Source organism: Mobula birostris, chromosome 31 (assembly GCF_030028105.1).
Source record: "Mobula birostris isolate sMobBir1 chromosome 31, sMobBir1.hap1, whole genome shotgun sequence".
Lineage (NCBI taxonomy): Eukaryota > Metazoa > Chordata > Chondrichthyes > Myliobatiformes > Myliobatidae > Mobula > Mobula birostris.
This window is the reverse complement of record NC_092400.1, coordinates 6,199,008-6,224,510: the sequence shown is the minus strand read 5'-3', so window position 1 is coordinate 6,224,510 and position 25,503 is coordinate 6,199,008. Positions and strand designations below refer to the sequence as shown.

At 44.1% G+C, this 25,503-nt stretch overlaps 1 protein-coding gene across 3 annotated transcripts in view; it reads right to left on the bottom strand.

Moving 5' to 3' along the window:
- The window catches only part of kremen1 (kringle containing transmembrane protein 1), a 225,732-nt gene that overhangs the window by 75,030 nt on the left and 125,199 nt on the right, over nucleotides 1–25,503 (bottom strand). For all 3 annotated transcript variants that reach the window (XM_072247519.1, XM_072247520.1, XM_072247518.1), the window contains one exon: nucleotides 1,163–1,287. In XM_072247519.1, coding sequence (XP_072103620.1) covers nucleotides 1,163–1,287 — 125 coding nt within the window. The remainder of the gene's footprint in view (nucleotides 1–1,162; nucleotides 1,288–25,503) is intronic.

Here is a 25,503-nt window from a genome sequence, read left to right as displayed (position 1 = left end):
AACTTAGATGGGCATCTTAGTGGGTCTGGACCAAATGAGCCAAAGCCGCTTCTCTCTATGTTCTTCATTTCTCTCGACTCCCTCTTCTCTGCGTTCCCTGGGACCAGAGCTGGAATACCAGGGGAAGTTATGTAAAGGGATATTTGTGAGAAGGCTGGCATAAACTGATAAACCATCTCTCTGTGGAGCTACCTGGTAAAAGTAAACTAGTTAAAACTAAAGTTGCCCTGTCTTACACACTGTGCCATCTTCATCCGAAAGCACAGATGTCATCGAGAATAGCAATGCATCTGTCTGAATGCTCCAGGGACAACCACAATCCAAACATTCACCATTAAAAAGAATCACATCTGTCTTCATTATGAGGTGGCTTTCATTTCATGACTGTAACCTCATTAATTTAATGAAGTACCTTAAAGCATTAATTTTCAATCTTATTAAATTGGAACTATAATCTAACACATTCATTCTACTAAAATTGATAGGGTAATTGCATTTTGCACCAATCTGAGACACTCTTGTCACCATTGGATTACTGTTGGAAGTATCAGAATTTCTGGTCTGATTGACACTGTCCCCATCCATCCCCCTCTCCCATTCTCCTCTTCCACCCTTTCCCCACTCATCCCCTTCTCCCACTCCCTCCCACATCCAACACTCTCCCCACCCACCCCTCACCCTCCACCCTCCACACCCTCCCTCTGCCCCCCTCACCCACCACCAATCCCATATCCTCCCACACCCTCCACCCATCATCCACCCTCTCCTACCCCCTCCCTCACCCACCACCCACATCCTTCACCCTCTCCCACTCCCTCTACTCTCTCTCCACCTCCCACACTCCACAATTAGCCCCACCCTCTCCCACCCTCCTCCACCTCCCCCAGCATCCTCACCCTCACCCTCTATCATCACTCATCCACCCGACTTTCCAAAGTGTTCATCTCCCCTTCTCCATTCTCCACCAACTACTTCACTTTAGGCCCCATGAGATTCAGATGAGCTCTGCTCTGATAAGAAATCCACGGGGATTGGGCACTGGGTTTATCTCTTCTCTGTCAATGATCATCTTGGCTTTTTATTCAGTTTTAAACATTTTTCCACATTTCACTTCAACAATCCATTCAAAACTGTGTCAATGAGTAAATCTATCGTCCTTTACCTTAAACCTCTTACTCCTGCAAAACTTAATACAGGTCTGGATGGTCAGCTTGTTGGATGTCTCACTGCTGCCCGATAGTGGCGGAGGGTCACCATTGTCCTTAAAGCAGCCTAGGTAGCCCGGCACTAAGGATAATCACAACATATCAAATCAGCTTCACATGTGGCTTCTTCAAAACACCATAGTAGAGGATATCTCACTTCTGCCTTGTGCAGGCAGAAGCAATTAGGTGTCATTAGCATAAATAATATGGCACAATATCCTAGACTGAAGCACCCCTTCCTATGCTGTACTGTTCTATGGTTTAAATTCCATGTGTAAATGTTATTGCTTCACTTAAGACCAGAACAGGTAAATAGCATTGAAATGGGGATGGGTGGGTGGGGGTGTGACTCGTTGAGCTGCAGACCACCTGAATTTGGATTCAAGATGCTTACCTAGCTTCCAACACTTGAATATGACTGAAACTAGTTATCTCTTTATTTATCCTCCTTATAAACCTAATTAGGACAGTCTAATGAAACTGGCCGAATTGTGGCCACCGTGGTTAATTGTGCTAGCTTAAAGTGGAAGACCCATTCTAGCTTCCCATTTCATTCCTCCCTGTCCCCACCTTCTCTCCATTTCCCCTTCCTGAGAACTTTTGTTTCCACAAGAAACTGCAGTCTCTGTAGGACACTTGCACAAAGCCAATAGGTTCTGGTTCAAGTAACAATACCAAGCTGGGAGGACAAACCTTGAGTTCGGATGCAAGGGCAGAATCAGCAGAGAGTTGTACTGTTGGAGCATCTATTTCTTGGATGAGATGTTCAGCTGAGGTCCCGTCTATCATCACACCTGGACATAATCCCATATCACTCTAGTGAAAGGAAGAGCAATTCTCCCCTGTTTCTCCTCTGGTTAACATCACTAAGTACTGAGCAGGTTGCTATGGACAAGATCTAACTGTGCACAAGTTACAACAGTGTCTGTACTGTACTTCAAAAGTGTTCTGTTGCCTGCAGTATTTGGAATGACTTTACATGCTACACAAAACATATTTTTCTTTCTGCTTTGCATAAAGCAAGCTAATCCGCTACAGGAGCCAAACTGTGGGCTCATTCTGTGTTCATACATGCAACAGCATCTCACAGCTGTCTCACCAGCTTGTGATGAGGAAGGAGGAAGGACAGGGCACTGTTTCCCCCCTTTAGCCCAAGGGCAACCTCAGCTGGCTTAATGCACGCAGTAGGTGAAGAGTTGATCCTACCTACCTGTGCAGGCTAATTCTGCACTCTACAGTTCAATTAGAACTGAAGTACATATGGAAGACAGAAACATCAAATATCAATTTGGATCATGGAATTATTCTCAATCTCGAGTCCTCATGGTTTCTTTCTTCAGATCGTATTCTCCAAATTGAATAAGCTCAGCCTGTAGTCTCTAAAGATTAGGAGAGTGAGTGATGATCTTTTTGAAACTCACAGAATCATTACAGGGCTCAACAGGGTGAACGCGAGGGAAAATGTTTCTCCTAGCTGAGAGTCTCATTATAAAAAGAAACCACTGAATATCGAAGCAAGAAGAAATTTCTTCAGGCAGAAGTTGGTTAATGATTAGAATTCTCTCATCTGAGAGTTGTGGAGGCTTAGTTATTGGTTCATTCAAAACAAACATCAATAGATTTTTGGATATCGAGGAACGCAGATGTTATGGTTGTGCTGTTGGAAAGTGATGCTGTTGTAAAGGTCAGTAATGATTTTCATGAATGCCAGAGTAGGCTTTCCGGCTGGAAAACCCACCCCTGCTCCTTTCTCCTACTAACGCTTCAAACATCAACACAAACAATTTAATCTGCCCTCGGCTCACCAAGACGGGGTTGGACAGAGACCACGCTGCAATGAATTGATTGATCTTAAATCTATGCCTCTATTTCCCGATTTCCTCAGGCTGGTGGATCAGGAACCAGAGAACACAGGCATAAAGTGTGAGGAGAGAAACTTAATAGGAACCCAAGGGGAAACCTTTTCACTCAGATGTTGGTCCATATAGAGAATACAATATCAGAGGAAGTGGTTGCAGCAGCTTCATTAACAATAGTTGAAAAATAGCTGGGAAAGTACACGGTGCCGAAAGGCTTAGATGAATATGAGCCAATTGTTGGCCAATGAGACCAGCTTAGATTGAATCTTGGTCATCATGGACCCGTTGAGTTGAAGGGCCTGGTTCTACACTCAATGCCTCTGGGACTATTTAGCCCTTGCATGTATTCTAAGCCAATCAGTGGCACTGGTGAGCACGTGTAGCTCACGAAGCCTGCCACTAGAAGTGGTGAGCAGGCAATTATCTGCAATGATTGTCATGTTTTTCTTTACATGGGACAAGTTATCATGGAGACATCCAAACAGAATAGTTACTGCAGATGCTGGGAATTGTGAGCAACACACACATGCACACAAAATGCAAGAGGAACTCAGCAAGTCAAGCAGCATCTGTGGAAGGGAATACACAGTCGACGTCTCAGGCCGAAACACTTCATCAGGACTGGGCAGGAAGGAGGCAGAGGCGAGAACGAGAAGGTGGGGGGAGGGGAAGAGTACAAGTTGGCTGAGGATAGAGGAAAGCAGGTGAGGGAGAGGGTGAGAGGTAAAGAGATGAGAACAGTGCACTATGGAAGAAAGGGAAGAGCACCAGAGGGAGCTGATGGGCAAGTGCGGATAAGAGAAGGGACACTGTCACCGAAGAGCTGTATCCATCACCAGGAACCCCACCACTCAGGGCATGGTCTCTTTTCACTACTGCCTCAGTACTGGAGCCTCAGGACTCACACCGCCAGGTCAGGAACAGTTATTACCCTCAACTATCAGGCTCTTGAACCAAAGGGGATTACCTCACTTAACTTCACTTACCCTATCATTGATATATCCCCGCAACCTATGGGGACAAGGACTCTTCATCTCATGTTCTCAATATCTATTGCTTATCTATTTATTGAGGAGGGAGGAGAAGATGGCAGCGCGAAGCAGTGCGCGTGGCCGTTCCAAATGAATATCGATATGTGTTAACTAGGGGGCCATGCACAATCCTGATTTAATGGAGACAGCCATGAGAAGCACAGAGGAACACCTGGAGAAACTTCTGAAATGCTTGCTTCGTTGCCGCTGCTACTGTGCGATCGAGAATCTCCGGAGGGGAAGGCCCCAAATCCTCGGCTTTGCCTATTGCCTGTTGCCGGGGCCGGGATCAAAGTGCTCGGCAGAGGTGGTGTTCAGTGCTCGGTGTCAGAGAGCTGGTCGGAGGCTCGAAGTTTTCGGACGGACGCGGAGTCGGACTGTGGTCGGATGCTTCCAGGATGCTGCATCGGCAAGTCGGCAGCGCTGGAGGTTCACCGTCTGCGTGAGATGATGGGACTTTCGAGAGACTTTGAGACTTTTACCGTGCCATGGTCTTTTCTTATCAAATTATGGTATTGCTTTGCGCTGTTGTAACTATATGTTATAATTATGTGGTTTTTGTTCATTTTTAAGTCGGTTTCTCATTTGTTTCTGTGATATCATTCTGGAAAAACATTGTATCATTTCTTAATGCATGCATTACTAAATGACAATAAAAGAGGACTGCACGTCCTCATAATCTAATCTAAACTAATTATTATTATTGCAACACACATCAAAGTTGCTGGTGAATGCAGCAGGCCAGGCAGCATCTCTAGGAAGAGGTACAGTCGACGTTTCAGGCCGAGACCCCTCGTCAGGACTAGACGAAGGGTCTTGGCCTGAAACACCGACTGTACCTCTTCCTAGAGATGCTGCCTGGCCTTCTGCGTTCACCAGTAACTTTGATGTGTGTTGCTTGAATTTGCAGCATCTGCAGAATTCCTGTTGTTTAATTATTATTATTCCTTTCTTTTTGTATTTGCACAGTTTGATGTCTTTTGCACACTGGTTGAATACCCAAGTTGGTGCACATCCCTTCCCCCTCACCTGCTTTCATCTATTACTTTCTAGTTTGTACTCCTTCCCCTCTCCACACCATTTTATCCTGGCTTCTTCCCCCTTCCTTTCCAGTCCTGATGAAGAGTCTTGGCCTGACTCATCAGCTTCCTCTCCATAGACCTGCTGAGTTCCTCCAGTATTTTGTGAGAGTTGCACAGGTGGAGTAAGTTGCAGTTTTGTTTCCTTTCCCCTGGGTAATGATTCATTTTGATTTCCCCTGACACCTGAAGTTTCAATATAAGCCACCGATAGAATTACCACACTGTGCTGAATCTCTTTAAGAGCTGTTCACTAGCATTTCTCCGCTCTTCCAACACAGTTGTTTCTCTTCAATTGGTTAAGAATTCTGCTTCCACAGTTGTTTCTGGTAAAACGGTCTTAAAAAACCTTAATTCCTTCCCTTCCCACCAAGTGGGAATGGCGAAGCTGGGAAGATCTATTTCAAAACTGAGGAGGTGGTGCCCAGCTAAGATGAAACGTGACTGGTGATGGGATGAGGGCAATATTTAAATAGTAAACCTAAATCTTCATTATATCATGGGGATGTGCATGCTATTTTAACTCTGAGCTCAACTAAGGAAAGCATATTTCCAATCCCTCTAGAAAAAGAAAAGCCGAAAGCCACAGGACGAAAGCTTCAGTTTTACAGGTGTTTTTTTTATGCACAAAGATGAGTGGTATTAGCTTGGCACTCTATATCCCTGCATTCTTTTCACGACTGTCTCATCCATTTATGGGCTTTTCCATTTTGTCCCTTTACTCTTTACTTACCTTGACAATGGAATAATGCAATCAAGAAAGGTAGGAGCTGGCCTCCAGCCTTCTGGACTGCTCCACTATTTAACGTGACTGGGGCTGACATGCACCTCATCTTTCTGCACCTGCCTTTGCTTCGTATCCCTCAGTTTTGTTGCTTGGCACAACACATCTAATTTGATTTTGTAAGCTGCAATTCTCCCCATCGATCTCAGCCTCCTCAGAGAAACGGCTTCCACTTTTCCAATAACAGTGAGAAAGTGCTTTCTGATTTCTTTCCTGGATGAGCTGCCTCTGACATTAAGACTGGGTCACCCTGATATCATCACCAGAGATGCTCTCAAATCCATTTAATATGAGCAGTACAGGGGCACAACACTTAGTCTCCAGCGAACCAGCTTCAAACACCTCCAAAATTGACAGTGTGGAGTTCACGCCAATGGCCTTTGGGAACACCTGGTGAAGGAAATCAATGAAATAAAACCAGAGAAAAGGAACTTTAACAAAGGCGAAGGCCTCGCTCTCACTAAGAATGAATTAAACTGTAAGTAAGGTGGAACAGCAGACAACTGATTGGTTGAGGACTAACCAATCAGGAAGGGTAGATGACAGGGGTACATATACCACTGGAATGGATATACCACGGCATCATCCCTGATGAACCTGGTAGAGTTTGTCATCGAAACATTGCTTAAAATAGATACCTGTACCCAGCTGGAAGCCGAAGAAGAGTTTATTTGTTTGCAATTTCTTCCTCTGACCATACTGTGTGTGTTTCCTCCTGGTGGTCCTGTTTTTACCCACATCCCAATAATGTGCAGAATGGTAGATTAATCTGCTACTGTAAATTATCCCCATTGCAGGCGGGGTGAAAAGACAATCAAGAAAAATTTGACAGGCGTGAGCTAAGGATGGGATTCAGGGAAATCTTGTGAGAATAGGAATGCTCTGGGAGATAACATAGCCTTGATGGGACAAGCACCTTACTTATGTGTTATAATAAAAAATATATCTCTATCTATACCTGGGTCTACATTTACCTATATATATATTTATTTAAATTCTATTGTCAAAAGTACAGATAGTAAAACATGCCTGTAATCATTGCTTTTACCATTTATCAAAAGCAATTTAACCTGCCATGCTGTATTTTCACTCAATTCTTTTGGGTATAATTAAACAGCTAAATGATTGTTTGGAGAATCGTGCGGGTGAGTTAATAGCCCAGTTAACAGTCATGATTTCACATACAGGATTCCTGAACACAACTAGTACTTCCCCTCCCACAGCACCACCCATATATTTTGACCCTTTCTTTTCAGAGGTCAGTCACACACAAATACACAGATATATGCACACTCAGTATACCTGTACACCTGCTCATTAATGCAAATACCTAATATCTAATCAATGTAGCAGCAATTCAATGCATAAAAGTATCCAGACATGGTCAAGGGGTTCAGTTGTTACGCAGATCAAACATCAGAATGGAGAAAAAATGTGACCTAAGTGACTTTGACCATGGAATGATTGTTCGTGCCAGACAGGGTGGTTTGAGTATCTCAGAAACTGCTGATCTGCTGCGATTTTCATGCATAACACTCTCTAGTTTAAAGAGAATGGTGCCAGAAACAAAAAAAAAAAAATCCAGTGAGGAGCAGTTCTGTGGGCAATAACACCCTGTTAATGAGAGAGATCGGAGGAGAATGGCCAGAATGGTTCAAGCTGAAAGGAGGGTGAAAGTAACTCATGTATTACAACAGTAGTGTGCAGAAGAGCATCTCTGAATGCATAACATGTCGAATCTTGAAGTGAATGGACTACAGTAGCAGAAAACCATGAACACACTCAGTGCTCATTTTATTAATTGCAGGAATGACCTAAAAAGTGGCCACTGAGTGTGTGCTGTATATATTACCAATTCGATTGGATAGCCATTCAATTCCTTATACGAAAGCTTTGGAATGAATTGATAACTCTCAGTCCAGCCTTCCTCTGCTGTCTGGGAATGAGCAGTCCAGCCTTATGTTCCTGAGGAGGAGTCTTAGGGTTGTTGGCATAACAAATGCCTGTCAAAGTAATTCTTAAATGCAGTAAGGGTTCTTCTCCACCACTCCTTTAAGAACTAAGTTCAAAAACATTTTTAGTAAGTGTTTTTCAAGTCTCCAATTCCATTAGTCTATTGACCCCACGGCTCAGGGAAACAGGCCCATTTTTCTTCTACTCTGTTTAGGCTTCCCATAATTTTATGTACCTCAATTAAATTGCTCCTCATCCTTCCAATTTCTGAACATGTTCACCTGGTCCAATTGAACCACACTTCTAATTGTCCACTCTTGACCCATCTTGTAAATGTCCTCTGTACCTCCTCAGTAAATACCATGACAGATATATTTGTAGTATGGTGACAATCACTGGGAAGTCCTTCAGCACCCTCTTGAAAATGTACTTTCTTAATTCAAAGGCAGGTGGATTACGATCAGTCTCTGAAGGGAATCTATTAGATCAGTACTGGATGTCTCCCAACACAGAATAAGGGACCAATTTGTTGAGCACCTTTGCCCTGTCCACCACAAAAAGCAGGATTCCCAGTGGCTACCTATTTCAGTTTGACTCCCCATTCCCATATTGACATGTCTGTCCAGGGCTTCCTCTACTGTCACGATGAGGCCAGAATTACACTGGAGGGACAACACCTCATAATCTGCCTGAGTAGCTTCCAACCTGATGGTATGAACATTGAATTCTCTAAGTACTAGTAATTACTCTCCCCCTTTCTTTTTCCACTTCCTATTCTGGTTAACCTCTCAATGTTCAAAGTTCAGAGTAAATTTATTATCAAAGTACATACTGTATACATCAACGTATACATACCCTGAGATTCATTGTCTTGCAAGCATACTCAACAAATCCATAGAATAATAACCATTACAGAATCAATGACTCAAGTCATTTGCCTTATATTCAGCTTACAATAAAATGTTATCACAAATCACTAAGATTTTCAAGGCTTGTGTTTTTTTTCGAATATTTTCTTAACTTTTTAATTCTGATTAAGACCTTACTGGGGACAAAGCCATTTACTTCAATATCATGGGGTCCATACAGTCATGTAAGATCTCAATTTTTTTAAAAAATCAAAATTCTGAAAATCCCACCAAAAAGCACTGAAGCACATAAACCGCAGAAATGCAGGAATAAGACATTTGGAATAAAGGTGTTTGTGGGTTTGTCGAGCTATTTCATCTGCTACTGCTGGGGCTCTGGTGGAAATATAGCAGAGATCAAAAGCCCTTGTACAACCACAGAGGCACCGAGGATGACTTCAACTTTACAGCATTGTGTACACAAGAGCTGGTAAGCTGGCAGACGATGTTATACAAGATCTTCAGTTATTGAGGCAACATCAAGTCTCCATTCCATCATGACTAATTTATTGCCCCTCTTAATCCTATTCTCCTGCCTTCTTCCCATAAATTTTGATGCCTTCAATAATTAGGAATCTATCAGCCTCCACTTTAAAGTATATGCAAAGACCAAGCCTCCACAGCTGCATGTAGCAATGAATTCCACAGATTCACCACCCTCTTGCTAACAAAATCCCTCCTCATTTCTGTTCTAAAGCGAAGCTCTTGTTTTCTGAGGCTGTGCCTTCTGGTCCCAGACTCCCTCACTGTAGAAAACATCCTCTCCATGTCCACGCTACCTAAGGATTTCCTCATTCTTCTAGACTTCAGTGAGTAAGGGCCCAGAGCCATCAAATTCTCCTCATATGTTAAGCATGAGAGATTCTGCAGACACTGGAACCCAAAGCAACAGACACAAAAGGCTGGAGAGGAAGGGATCTGACAGGAGAGGAGAGTAGACCATAGGAGAAAGGGAAGGAGGAGAGAACACAGGGGGGTGATAGGTAGGTGGGAACGGAAATCGGATTTAAAATGTTTGGCCGCCGGGAAGTTCCGCTTTTGGCAGATGCAGCGGAAGTATTCGACAAAGTGGTCCCCCAATTTATGACGGGTTTCACCATTGTAGAGGGGGTGAAGTGTTGGCTCACCTGGAATGACTGCTTGGGCCCTGAACGCAGGTAAGGGAGGAGGTGAACGGGCATTGTAGCACATGGTTCGCTTGCAGGGGTTAAGTGACTGGACAAGGAAATCATAGAGGGAGCGATCCATGCAGAAAGCGGAGGGGGTGGGGGAGGGTAGTAAAGTTGTTTGATAGTAGGAATACTTTGGAGATGGTGGAAGCTGCGAAGAAAGATGTGATGGATGCAAGACCCGTGGGGTGGGAGGTAAGGACAGGAGAAACTCTATCACTGTTAAGGTGGCAGGAGGATGAGATGAGCATGGATATTCGGGAAATGGAGAAGGTGCATGTGTCTCCTCACACATTAATCCTTTTATTCCCGGGATCATTCATGTGAAACTCCCCTACACTCTCTCTGATGCCAGCACATCCATTTTTTAGATACGGAGCCCAAAACTGCTCACAATATTCAAAATGTGGTCTGGCCAATGTCTTGTAAAGCCTCAGCATGAAATCCGTACTTTTATATTCTATTGCTCTCGAAATGATTCCATTTGCTTTCCTTACCACTGATTCAACTTGCAAGTTAACCCTTATGGAACTGGATTATAATTGATCTGTACCCTTAACACCATCTATCACCTTAATATCTTTACTTAACCGAAATCTATCTGTCTCGGTGTAGAAATTTTCACTTGGTCCAAACTTGGCTTTTAAAGGAGAATTCAAAAATTCCTCAGCACTTTGTGTGAAGAAAGCTTAGCTCAACTTGTAAAGCTACACCCTTCTTTTTAGACTCAATCTCAAGGAGGAAATAACTTAATTAATCCTTTAATCTTCTGACACAGCTCCCTTACTTCACATTGTAACTCTTCTCCTCAAGGGAACACAGGCCTCTCTGTTTAAATCAAAGGAAATGTAAGACTTGGGAACTTTAAAACAGGCAAACAGTGTGGTTGTTACATTATCTCCTATGTTGTAATACCCAATAAGTCAATGATTTCCCTGCTGTAAGTGGCTTTGAGAATCCTGCATTGGAAATATACAGATGGCCTGCATGAGCGGCAAACAGATCACCTCACGAGCTAACCACCCACTGTCCCATCAACCACTACCTGTCCCATCTACGGAAGAGTCTGCATTTCCCACTGGCCTCATCGCTCACCTTGGAACCTACAGGACAAGGATCCTTGGGGTCCTCAATAACAGCCTATGAAGATCAACTATTCGCACAATATGCGTTCAACATTGTAAGCTGTCATGTGGTTAACATTCTGCATTGAGCAGAAGAGTGATAGTAGAACTTCCAAAAATCCAGCATGATGGGGCATTGCCAATCAAACATACTTTTTGGACTATTTAACATTATTTCTATTAATACCATGAAAAGTTCCAAATTCACTTTTGTATTAGGTCATATAGTATTATAACAAATGTCCCTGTAATCCTAGAAAGTTTAAAGAGAATGCTGAAACTAGAGTTTAATGGGTGAAAGCATAGCAGGGTGCTGGTGAGCAGTAAGGGTGGTGCACAAACTATTGCATTAATGTACTGAAAGGCGGTTTGTTGCAGCAAATATCACTTGGTGCAACAAGTGCCCAACCATCAGAAGTTTCGTTAACTGTAGAGTAGATCATTGGATTTTTACTGAAGACTAAACTTGGTGCAAAGCTGACACCAGCTTCACTCCAGGGCCCTATCTCATCCAACTTCGACTAAGTGCTCCCACAATATCCTAAAGAGGTGTCCTTCAGCGTGAAGATTAAATACATGCCGGCAATACTCTGAAATCAATAAATCCACATATACCTGACAAGAGTCTTTACTACAAGACAGATAATAAAAAAGCAAGCAGATTACAGGTGTAGGATTCTGCTTTCAAAGCAATTGCTGGATCCTACATGATAGCAGAATACTCTGATAGCAGAAGCCCAGTGAATTCAGCAGCAAGTGTCACCGAAACAGCTCCACTATCAAATGTGTTTTGATTTTTTTATTTCCTACAGCATTAGGGGGAGCACAGCACTGATCAGCTAGAATGACTAGATGACAAGGGGTCCCAGTATTTGGAGAAGCTGAAGTTCCCCTCTGCAGACAAACACCATGAAGAAGCATTGACTAAAAGGTCAAAACCAGTAAAAAAAAACAAATTTGTGTTCCAGTGATAATAGGACATAAATCTAAGGTGGTTGACATTGGTTTCTGAAACTGTTCCTCATTGCTATCAGATTTCTGAACCAATCTCCTTTCACAGCCTCTTCTTGGTGGTGCTGCCTTGTTCTCAAACCTTTAATTCTACCTCTTCCATTATGTCACCTTAGCATTTCTTTCCTCGTTACCTCAGGACTCTACCTTGCACCACCAGCTCCCAGGGCTTCACTTGACCCTAATCGGGGGTGGGGGGGGGTGGCTAAGCAGGTGCTACACCTTGTCCAAGGGTGACCTGCAGGCTAGCGAAGGGAAGGAATGCCTTACACCTCCATCTCCACCCTGCCACCCAACACTCAACACTATCAATTGTTGCACTTGTTATTATCTTGTACACTATCTAACACTGTGAGTTTCACGTGAACAAGGAATTTCGTTCGACCCTGGCGTGAGGGACAATAAACTAATCTGAATCTAAATGTGAACCTGAACAGATTCTTCGGTATGACAATGCGCTGTTTAACTGGGTGGTAGCAGCAGATTCAACAGCAACGTTCAAAAGAGAATTACATAATTGCCTAAGGAAATAAACATTCAAAGGCTATGATTAAAGGGCAGGAAACTGCTGTGGCAAACAGATGGCAGAAGCACAATAAGGAAACTGGTCTCTTTCCTGAATGGATTTTATGATGATTCTTATACTAATGGTCCATTTTTAGAGGAACCCAAAGCTAGGATGATACCTAATTGAGGCAAATAGGATCAGTGTAAAAGGCTTGGCTTGGATGTGGTGGTCTGTACAACTCTACTGTCTTAAATTATGAGATTTTTATTTCCATAAATATGACCTGACTTAATACAGATGTCTGTGCAAACATGAGATTCAGCTATTGAAAATCAGAAAACCATGGATCTGGGAGAACAATTGGTTCTGGTAGGGAAAAAAAGGGGAATATAAAATTAGCATCTCTCAATAAGGAGGAAGTTCAGGCCAATTTTCCTCACACAATCTGTCTTAGAAATCTGGGGTTCTCTTCCCCGGTTTTGATATTGGATATGAAGGATCATCTGGTGAAGATAAAATGCTGAGAAGGCTGAATGGCAGGCTCAAGAGACTAAACAATCATCTCTCCTGTTTCTACGATCTTTTTACTTATTTATTGAGATACAATGTGGAATAGACACCCCCCACCGGCCCTCTGAGCCACTCCACCCAGCGTTTAACCCCTCCATTTTAATCCTAACCTAATCACGGGGCAATTTACAATGACCATTTAACCTACCAACCGGTACGTCTTTGGACTGTGGGTGGAAACTGGAGCACCCGGAGGAAATCCATGCAGTCACAAGGAGAGCGTACAAACTCCTTACAGGCAGCCGCAGAATTGAACCCAGGTCACCTGTGCTGTAAAGCATTGTGCTAACCACAAGGCTACCGTGCCTCCCTAAGAAAAGATCTCTACTAAGGATATGAGAAAAAGTTGGAAGATAGCTTAAAATAAATGGATATCATTTCAAAAGACTAGGCAGCTGTTAAGTAACTTTAAGCAGAGAGGTGTCATAAAGGAAAGGAAATTGACTGAACTGCCGTGGAATGTGGATTTTTTTTAGATTAGAAGTGCATGCATTAAGAAATGATACAATGTTTCTCTGGAGTGATATCACAGAAAAACAGGACAAACCAAAGACTAACACTGACAGAACCACATAATTATAACATATAGTTACAGCAGTGCAAAGCAATACCATAATTTGATGAAGAGCAGACCATGAGCACGGTAAAAAAAAAAGTCTCAAAGTCCTGATCGACTCCCAATAGTGCCCGATAGCAGGCGGCAAAAGGGAGAAACTCCCTGCCATAAACCTCCAGGCACCGACAACTGCCGATGCATTGGATGCACCCGACCACAGCCGACTCTGAGTCCATTCGTCCGAAAACTTCAAACCTCCGACCAGCTCCTCCGATACAGCCTCCCGAGCACCATCCTCTGCCGAGTGCCTTTGACCTCGCCCCGGCCGCCGAACCAAGCAAAGCCGAGGATTCGGGGCCCTCTCCTCCGGAGATTCCGGACCACACAGTAACAGCGGCAGCAAAGCGGGCATTTCAGAGGTTTCTCCTGATGTTCCTCCGTAATCTCACGTCTGTCTCCATCAAATCAGAATTGTGCACGGTCCCCTACTTGACACATAACAGATATCATTTACCGGAGTGGCCGTGCACGCTGCATCACGCTGCCATCTTCTCCTCCTCCTAATTTAGGCCACAGGTATAGTTGATCACCTTTATTAGGTGGGGGCTGGGATGATGGTCATAGGATAGAGGAAGGTGGGATTAAAAAGCAATGAAGTCATTGGCTGTTTCTGGATCAATCATCATCCAGCTCTCGTACTGGCAGCAGCCTGTGACAACATCCCAAATCAAGCTGAATTTATTACCACGCGCAAATGCACAGTGAGGTACGGGTACAAACAATAGCTTGCTTACAGCACCATCACAGGCGCACAAGTTCAGACAATACATAAAATATAAATTATGCATAGACATTAGAGATAGCGAAGGAAAAAGAGAATATGCAAAATAAAATTAGTGCAAAAAAAAAACAGCCAAAACAAGTCGATGGTAGTGTAAGAGATGGCCCATAGTGTTCCATTGCTTGGGTAGGATTAGGATGTGCAGGTTAATTCAAAAAACCTGATGGATAGGAAAGTAGCTGTTCCTGTTTCGATATGCCAAGGACGCGGCCTGGAAGACCGGCGCGCCTTCAGGGTGCCGGATTTTCGTGGCTCTGGAGGTCGGCGGATTCAAGGTTGGTGCCACCGTCGCCAACTGTTGTGCTGTGGGAGAGGGAAGATCGGAAGCAGAGAGCTGGCTGCTGGTTGTGTGCCCAGAGACCTGAGTTCTTTGGAAAAAGTGACGCAACAGACTTCTAACACCATAAATCAGCGAGTTGTTTTGTTATGTGTCCCCTCTCGCTGTGAAACGGAGACATCTCTTTTTCCCTTATTAAGGAGAGAGAGAGTCTGTGGTATGTTGAATTACTGGGTGAACGAGTAGTCTTTGGGGTACTGCAAGTCTGTGTCTTTACTGATGCTTTCCTGCACGCTTGAGTGCTCGGCGGGGTGGGGGCACCGATGCTTTTTTGCTGGTGGGGGAGGGGGGTCATTGTTTTGCTGCTGCTTATGTGTGGGAGGGGGAGCTGGGGGGGGTGGTTTTGAGGTTCTAACATTTAACTGTCATTCATTCTTTGGGGCAATCCTCTGCTTTTGTGGATGTTTGCAAAGTAAAATAATTCCAGGATGTATATCGTATACATTTCTCTGACAGTAAGGGTACCTATTGATCCTGGCGGTGTGGGACTTCAGGCTTGAGAGTAACAGCAAAAACAAGATGGTGGGCAGTGGTTCCCATCTTGGGGTCCACAAACCCCTTGCTTCATGGTATTGGTCCGTGTCATAAAAAAGGTTGGGAACACCTAATGATAGCTGCCACCCTCTTGAGACAGTGTTCACTGTAAATGTTGGGGAGGGCTGTGCCAGAGGTAAACCAGACTGACTACTACAAACATGTGGCAGCAAACATGTGGCAGTTGGTTCTAATACAAACGTAACAATAGATGGGCAGAATATCTTGGACTGGTTGACTACCCATTCTCAGTCACCATCAATCTATTGTCAACCTATCCGTAGTTTCAATATAACGTTTCAAAGACTGTTAATTAATCAAAAATGTATGTTCCAAAATCAAAACTCATAATTACAGAAGCCAATTAGTTCATGACTGTTTTAATTCAAAGTTGGGCCATTGTGACTTTACAATTGAATAGAAACTGAGACTCTTTCCGTGGTGAATGAGAAAGATGTGGAATAATAAAAAGTAATTAGGAGAAATGGTGAGCTGAAGTGAACAAGTGAACCTGTATTTTTATATGCTCCATGTAAAATGAATTACTCTTGTGATGCATTGACTGTCGATATTGGAGAGATTGTAACAGAGCAAGAGAGCTGCTTTACTAGTTTATAGTGGGATTGCGTGCTAGCTGAGATTCTGAGCTCAAGCTCTTCGACTATAATACTAATGAACAAAGACTGAGTCGCAATCAATGGCATCTACTGTAATATGAGCAATCTCGAATTGCACAGATATAGGACATCCTATTAAAAGAAACAGACAGAGCAGTTAAAAGTGCATGCCAAGAATTAATAGGATGCAGCACTTTGCATGAACTGTTTCCAGATAGTTTGGAGGAGGCAGAGGGTGGAGAGGTGAGGGGGATTGTGAAATAACAAACTTCCTTCTTTGGTTGTTGTTTCTGGAATATTCTGCCTTGGAAGAACAGAGCAAAATACTAAATATTGCAACTGGTTGAAACCATCTTTATAGCTTCTTTAATGCAGCAAGAGCCTACAATAGATACAGCCCGGTCCATCAAAGGAAAACCCTCCTCACCACTGAGCACTTTTACAAGAAGCACTGCCACGAGAAAGCAGCATCCGTCATCAAGAATCCCCACCATCTAGACTATTCTCTCCTTTCACTGCTGCCGTTGGAAAGGGCATATAGGTGCCTTAGGTCCCACATCATCTGCTTCACAAATATGTCACCACATTTCAATCATCAGGCACTGGACCTGCATGGATAACTTCATTCACCTTAACTTTGAACAGGTTTCACAACCTATGCACTCACTTTCAAAGACTCTACAACTCATGTTCTCAATACTTGTTTTTTGTATTTGTGCAGATTATCATCTTTTGCAGTTTGGTTGTTTGTCGGTCTTTGTGCGTGTTGATTCTATTGTATTTATTTATTCTACTGTGGACGCCTGCAAGAAAATGAACCTCAGGGTAGTATATGGTGACCTTTACTGTACATACTTTGATAATAAAGTTACTTTGAACTTTGAAGAACCTATACAACGAAAAGTGATAAAACGACTACCCAATACATGTGCCTCATTGGAAGCAAATCTGGTATTACACCAAAGTAAACACTGGGAATTCTGCAGATGCTGGAAATTCAAGCAACACACGTCAAAGATGCTGGTGAACGCAGCAGGCCAGGCAGCATCTCTAGGAAGAGGTACAGTCGACGTTTTGGGCCGAGACCCTTCGTCAGGATTGACGAAGGGTCTCGGCCCAAAACGTCGACTGTACCTCTTCCTAGAGATTACAGCAAGGTTTTCATTCTGAACTGACTGGTGTGGGATAAGAACCTACACCCTATACTTTGAGACTTGGAGGCAAGAGTCCTGGGACTATATAGAGTACTTATTCCTGCCCCAGTATCTACAAAATGGCATATACTCAACAGCAGGTTTGCAAAAGACTCTTTCCTATTTCTTGGAACTTGAAGTATTTAGTTCTTGGCACTATAAAACCCTGGTCAAACCACACTTGGAGTATTCTGTTCATTTCTGGTCACCTCATTATAGGAAGGATGTGGAAGCTTTAGAGACAATGCAAAGGAAATATACCAGGATGCTGCCTGGATTAGAGAACATATTTTATGAGGAAAGGTTGAACAAACTAAAGATTTTCTCTTTGGAGTGACTGAAGATGTTGACCAAAGTGTATAGATTTTGAGAGGCACAGATAGAGTGAACAACAAGCATCTTATTACCATGACGTCATTGACCAATACCAGAGGACATCTGTTTAAGGTGAATGGAGGGCAGTTTAGGAGAGATGTCAGAGGAAGGTTTTTTTTTTACACTGACAGTGGTGGCTGCCTGGAATATACTGCCGGGTAGTTGTAAAGCTGATACAATAGGGACATTTAAGAGACTATTAGATACATATATGTAAGAAAAATGGAGGATTATGGGTTATGTATAAGGGAAAGGTTAGATTGATTGTGGAATAGGTTTATATGTGTTGGCACAACATCATGGGCCGAAGAATCAGTACTGTACTGTGTTCTATGTTCTAAAGTACTGATCTCTAGAAAGAAAGAGTCAAAGTATACTCAGAGGCCCCTTCATTAGGCATATCTGCTTGTTAATGCAAGTATCTACTCAGCAGCTCAATACAGACATAATCAAGAGGTTCAGTTGTGGTTCAGACCAAACATCAGAATGGGGAAGAAATTGGCACAGGTGTCGCCTATACCCTCCTCCTTCACTCTGGCTGTCTCCTGAGTTCTTATCTTTCAACTAAAGATCCAGAAGGTGGAGGATGAAGAGTGGCCAATGGGCAGCAACATACAAATTCCCAGATACTGGGGGTGTGGGAGAATGTGTATCCAACATTGCCCTCATCCTGATGGCCATCTTTGTGTGTGGCTGCATTAAGGTCTGTATAGAATGGAAGTGTGCAGGCACCTAGCGTCACTGATCAGAGGTTCTACGTGTCCCTGATGTTGCAAAGGATGGGCCTGGCCTTGTTGTCCCGCAGTGTTGTATTCAGTTGTATCTTGTCACACTAGCTCTCCTTTATGGTAAAGTTGTTTCTGGATGTCACCTTTGACCACAAGTCCATCAGCTAGTGGCCAGCAAGGAACATCCTTCAGGCACTGCAGGAGAAAGATATGATGGATCCTATGGGCTGGCTGCTCAAGCAGATTGTCAGAACGACTCATTGCCAGAACTCGCCAATAAGAGCTCACTTGGCTGGAATTGGGAGAAGACCTCCCCATGAGACCCTTCCTACTGAGTCAGAGTCACACCCACAGTGCACACCACTTTTTGAGATGAAGACGAGATGATCACCCTCCTCTTTATGGACCAGGGATTTGCAAAGGTGTCCTGGCAAAGGGTGAGAGGGTCTTTGTCAAGGTTCATCTCAAGCCGTTAAGTAACTCTTCTTTTTTGAAGTGGGGCAACAGGGAAAACCAAGAAATTGTAGGTAGAGAAAAGTTTGGAGAAGATTATTAGGATAGTGGAGGAGTCTAGGACCAGAGGAACAGCTTAAGAATACAGGGACATCCCTTTAAAATAGAGATGAGGAGGGATTTCTTTAGCCAGAGGGTGTTGAATCTGTGGAATTCATTGCCACAGTTGGTTGTGGAGGCAAAGTCGTTGGGCATATTTAAAGAGGAGGTTGAAAGGTTCTTGATTAGTAAGGGTGTCAACAGTTATGGGGAGAAGGCGGGAGAAAGGGATTGAGAGAGATAATAAATCAGCCATGGTGGAATGGTGGAGCAAACTCAATGGGCCAAATGGCCTAATTTGCTGCTATGTTTTAAGGTCTAAGATTCTTAGGTATACGATATACTCATATTTGACGCACTGCGGACTTATTAAGGAGAGTCAGCATGGCCTTGCATGGGGCTGGGTGAGGTGTGCGTTTGGTTCAGCCAGCTGGAGCCCAAAGGTGGAGCCTTTCCAGCACCGAGATGGCTTCAGCAGTCAGCCTTGCAATTTCCAAAAACTCTCCAAGAAAATGATGGATTTTATCAGTGCCAGCTCCATGAAAGAACTAGTGGTCTTGCTGATAAATGGTGCTCTGTTTCAGGAACAGCATGTGTTAAGGATTGAAATTCCTGTGGGAGTAACAGCTCTGCTCATAACTCAGGAAGTAGTCCTTATAAGTCCTTACAGGGATGAAGGAAGCAACACAGGTTACTCAGCAACAGTGTGTGCAAGGAGATTGCTTCCTCTTGCGAAGGAGGAGGTAGCCAGGAAAGGTGTCTATAAAAGGTCCTGATGTCTGCATTTGGGAGCCCTGTTCTTCACCTGAGGAGTTAATTGAGGATTTGAGAATAGTCCAGGGAACAGTCACAATCGCCCGCACCGCTCTCAGTCTGATCACCTTCAGTCTTAGAAACTTTGTGTTGGGATTTTGTCGTTCCTGAGCTATGCCATACATAACACTGCTACAAGGAAAAAGTCAAGAAAATCTTGGCCAACTGGGGAGCCTTACATTTCAGTTGGATGTAATTTTTGGCAGGCAGGGCTCGTGAAAGAGGTGACGTATAAAGAGGACACTAATACCCTTACAGGAGCTCCCTGCAAACCTGTGCTTTCAGACTTTTCATTCCAGATTTTGAACTGGTGGAGACAGAACTAATTCCCTTTCTGCAAGACTCCCTCTCGATACTTTCAGAGGGGAACCTGCTGAAGCCACTAGACAGCCATCGAATGAGAACCAAGTTTGCATGGTTCTACTTGAGGTTTGCTCCGCAGAGCGCTGTACAGGAGGGATGTAACTATGCCCTTAAAAGGGATTCAATTATTAAACACAGCCACTATGACAGAAGAGTGCCAATCATGATTTGATTGAAAATCTTTTCAGAAATTAATTTTGCATCTTACACATCACTTATGTGTCAGAGAAACAGCAATAAGTGTATGGAAAGCTTGCAACAAGAAGTCCATCTTTATTCACAATGCAGGTGCTAGGAATACTGCACAAACTTTGCTTCCATCAGCCTCTGGTTAATCATCCCACGGAGACTGAGAACTCTGGAAAGCACTGAACACTTGTGGATTTGAAGCAACACAGAATGGAAATCAATCACCGCTACTCATGAAGAGAATAAGCCTGTGAAACAGTGCTTTCGGATGCATGCTGAGCAGTGAGAGTTTAGGAGGGTGTTCGTTGGAGCAATGAAATTTACAATGCGGAGTCCAGTCTCAGTCGCTGATTGACTACCTCAGCACACTTTCCACTCACACGAAGTGACTAACTCAGCACATTTTCCACTCACACCTAAGTGACTAACTCTGCGCACTTTCCACTCACACCTGTGTGACTAACTCTGCAACTTTCCACTCACACCCGTGTGACTAACTCAGCACACTTTCCACTCACACCTGTGTGACTAACACAGCACACTTTCCACTCACACCTGTGTGACTAACTCAGCACACTTTCCATTCACACCTGTGTGACTAACTCTGCACACTTTCCACTCACACCTGTGTGACTAACTCTGCACACTTTCCACTCACACCTAAGTGACTAACACAGCACACTTTCCACTCACACCTGTGTGACTAACTCTGCACACTTTCCACTCACACCTGTGTGACTAACACAGCACACTTTCCACTCACACCTGTGTGACTAACTCAGCACACTTTCCACTCACACCTAAGTGACTAACACAGCACACTTTCCACTCACACCTGTGTGACTAACTCTGCACACTTTCCACTCGCACCTGTGTGACTAACTCTGCACACTTTCCACTCACACCTGTGTGACTAACTCTGCACACTTTCCACTCACACCTGTGTGACTAACTCAGCACACTTTCCACTCACACCTGTGTGACTAACTCTGCGCACTTTCCACTCACACCTGTGTGACTAACTCTGCAACTTTCCACTCACACCCGTGTGACTAACTCAGCACACTTTCCACTCACACCTGTGTGACTAACACAGCACACTTTCCACTCACACCTGTGTGACTAACTCAGCACACTTTCCACTCACACCTGTGTGACTAACTCTGCACACTTTCCACTCACACCTGTGTGACTAACTCTGCACACTTTCCACTCACACCTGTGTGACTAACTCTGCACACTTTCCACTCACACCTGTGTGACTAACACAGCACACTTTCCACTCACACCTGTGTAACTAACTCAGCACACTTTCCACTCACACCTAAGTGACTAACACAGCACACTTTCCACTCACACCTGTGTGACTAACTCTGCACACTTTCCACTCGCACCTGTGTGACTAACTCTGCACACTTTCCACTCGCACCTGTGTGACTAACTCTGCACACTTTCCACTCGCACCTGTGTGACTAACTCAGCACACTTTCCACTCACACCTGTGTGACTAACTCTGCACACTTTCCACTCACACCTGTGTGACTAACTCTGCACACTTTCCACTCACACCTGTGTGACTAACACAGCACACTTTCCACTCACACCTGTGTGACTAACTCTGCACACTTTCCACTCACACCTGTGTGACTAACTCTGCACACTTTCCACTCACACCTGTGTGACTAACACAGCACACTTTCCACTCACACCTATGTGACTAACTCAGCACACTTTCCACTCACACCTGTGTGACTAACACAGCACACTTTCCACTCACACCTATGTGACTAACTCAGCACACTTTCCACTCACACCTGTGTGACTAACTCAGCACACTTTCCACTCACACCTGTGTGACTAACTCAGCACACTTTCCACTCACACCTACGTGGCAGCTGCACTACTGGCGCCACCGTTGAACACAGAGCTGAACAGCACAGGATCAGGCCCTTTGGCCCATTATGCCAGAGCCTAGCATGATGCCAATCCTTTCTGCCGGCACGTGATCCATATCCCTGCATTCCCTGCATATTCACGTGTCTTTCTAAAAGCCCCTTGAACACCACTGTCGTTTCTGCTTCCACTACCACCCCTGGCAGCGAATCATAAGCACAAGAGATTCTGCAGGTGCTGGAAATCCTTCCCGACACACACGCACAATGCTGGAGGGACTCAGCAGGCAGCATCTCAGTGGGGGGATAAGCGGTTGACGTTTCGGGTTGAGACCCTTCATCAGGACAATAGATGCCAGGCAGTGCGTTCCAGGCACCTACTACACTCTGTAAATAGAACAGCCTTACTCATCCACTTTAAACTTCCCCCCCTCAGCTTAAAGCTATGCACTGTACTGTTTACCTTTGAACACCAGGAAAAGGATTCTGATTGTCTATTCTACCTTTTCCTTGCATAATTTTATACACTTCTATCAGGTCTCCTTTTAGCCACGATCTTCCAGAAAAAAAAAAGCAACCCATGTGTATCCAAACTGTCCTTATAGCTAATACCCTCTAATCCAGGTAGCATCCTGGTAAACTTCTGAATGCTCGCCAAAGCCTTCGCATCCTTCCTGTAGCGGGGTGATGAGTGCTCTCCTGGAACTGATTCAGCCCTAACAACACAAGATAAAGAGCAGAATTTTGCTGCTTCTCTCCACTGCAAAGCTCATTTCCTGCTGGAAGAATCAGACCCTGTTTCGCAGAGGATTACCGCCCCAGGTTCGTGTGGTGAATGTCTACGTATTACAGATCAGTGAGTGCAAACTATGCATAAATGCAGTATACGCCACACAGCAGGAGGGGCCTACAGCCTCAGCAAGTTTGAAGAGATTTTTTTCTACTTGGTCTTTACTTCTAAAGGAATGAAATGCTTTTGTAATGCATGAAAAGAAGAACAACTTCCCTATTTCACAAACTAATTCCCATTCCAGCAGAGGGAAAACCAGAACATTTTTATTTCTAATTCCATGGCTCGAGGACAACTTTGGCCCTGCTGTTATAAAACTACTGGATGTTCCTTAATGTGATCAGATGGACTCTTGACCTCACAGTCTACCTTGTTATGGCTTTGTCAAACCTCATTGCACTTTCTCTGTTGCTGTTACACTTTATTCTGCATTCTGGTATTCTTTTGCTGAATGCTGTTCTACCACAATGCCCTGTGTAACTGATTGATCTGTATGAACAGTATGCAGGACAAGCTGTTCGCTGTACCCCAGTACATGCGACAATTGTAAACCAATTCCAGTCCCAATTTTGGCAATGTCTAATCGGTTACTTCTGAACTTTCCAGACCATTACTAAATGACAGATGAGATCTACATATGTGTGTTGTGCCCATCTTGTCTCCCTCCACCCACCAGTCACCCTCACTTTTTCTCTCCCAACCCTCCGCCTCCATTCACTAGTGACCAGGGTTACACTGAGAACCCATCGAGGGGAACCTGAGTGTGAATGAACTTGGCTACAGACACATGAAAACACCTCTAATTGTGTTTTTTTGTTACATTTCCTTGTTTTGTGCAGACTTTTGCCTTCACTGTCCGATATAATTTATCTATAACTTGTGTTTTGTGTGTTGACTGTAACTATGTGCCTGTGATTGTGCGGCTGCAAGCAATTTTGTCGTTGTATCTGTACCTCACTGTACTTGTGCATCTTCCAATAAACTCAGCCCGGCTTGATGCCTACCTTCCTGATTTGGAATATACCTTTAGCCCTTCACTGGTCCTGATCCAGACCGTGGGACTCCCTAATTATGTGTACTGCAACATCGAGTGCCGATGTTCTCACCATCTTCTCAATGCCGATAAAGATGTAAAAATGCCAGGCTTATCAACTACTCTCACATTCCACAGATACACATAAAGAATTAATGGAGTTCAGTCACAAATTCTAATTTAGCATAACTGCAGTTCTGTCTGGCCACAAGGATATTGCTCCCACATTAGGAGAAGAAAACTTCCACTGATGCACTGTTGTCCTCATCGCTTTCTTGTAAGGAGTTTGTACGTTCTCCCCGGGCAGGGGTGCAGTGCTAGCTGAAGCGCACCGGAGCGCGTCTGGCACCTCTTTAAGAAAAAAGCCGAAACAAACAAGCTAATTAATTAGGTGTCGCCCAGGGTGATTTGAGTATCTCAGAAACTGCTGATCACCTGGGATTTTTACACACAGCAGACTCTGGAGTTTACAAAGAATGGTGCCAAAAACAAAAAAACATCCAGCGAGTGAATTTAACAAGATGTTTTCGCTCACAGAACAGCCACTCGCTGGATTTTTTTTTTGTTTTTGGCACTATTCTTTGTAAACTCCAGAGTCTGCTGTGCGTAAAAATCCCAGGAGATCAGTAGTTTCTGAGATACTCAAATCACCCTGGGCAGAACCTCATTAATTAGCTTGTTTATTTCAGCTTTTTTCTTAAAGATGAGCCAGATGCGCTCCAGCTAGCACTGCACCCCTGTCCCCGGGACCGGGTTAGTAAGTTGTGGGCATTCTATGCTGATGCCAGAAGTGTGGCGACATTGCAGGCTGCCCCCAGCACAATCCTCACAAAACTTGATGCATTTCACTGCATGTTTCGATTGTACATGCGACAAATAAAGCTCATCTTTTTTTCTTTAATCTTTAAAGTATCCTGACTGGCTACGTTATGGCCTGGTATGGCAATTTCCAATGGACAAGAATACAGGAGACCGAGGAGGGTAGTGGGTATGGCCCTGCCAACCATTGCCAACATCTAGTTGAAGCACTCCCTCATGAAAGTGGCATCCATCATCGGCAATCCTCACACTCCAGGCCATGTCCTCTTCCCATTGCTACCACCCGGCAGGAGGCACGGGAGACTGGAGCCCCACACCACCAGGTTCAGGAACAACTACCCTCCTACATCCATGAGGAAATCTGCAGATGCTGGAATTTCAAGCAACACACATAAAAAATGCTGGTGAACGCAACAGGCCAGGCAGCATCTCTAAGAGGAGGTACAGTCAACGTTTTGGGCCGAGCCCCTTCGTCAGGACTAATTGAAAGAAGAGCTAGTAAGAGATTTGAAAGTGGGAGGGGGAGGGGGAGATACAAAATGATAGGAGAGGATAGGAGGGGGAGGGATGGAGCCAAGAGCTGGACAGTTGATTGGCGAAAGGGATATGAGAGGATCATGGGACAGGAGGCTTAGGGAGAAAGGGGGAGGGGGAAGCCCAGAGGATGGGC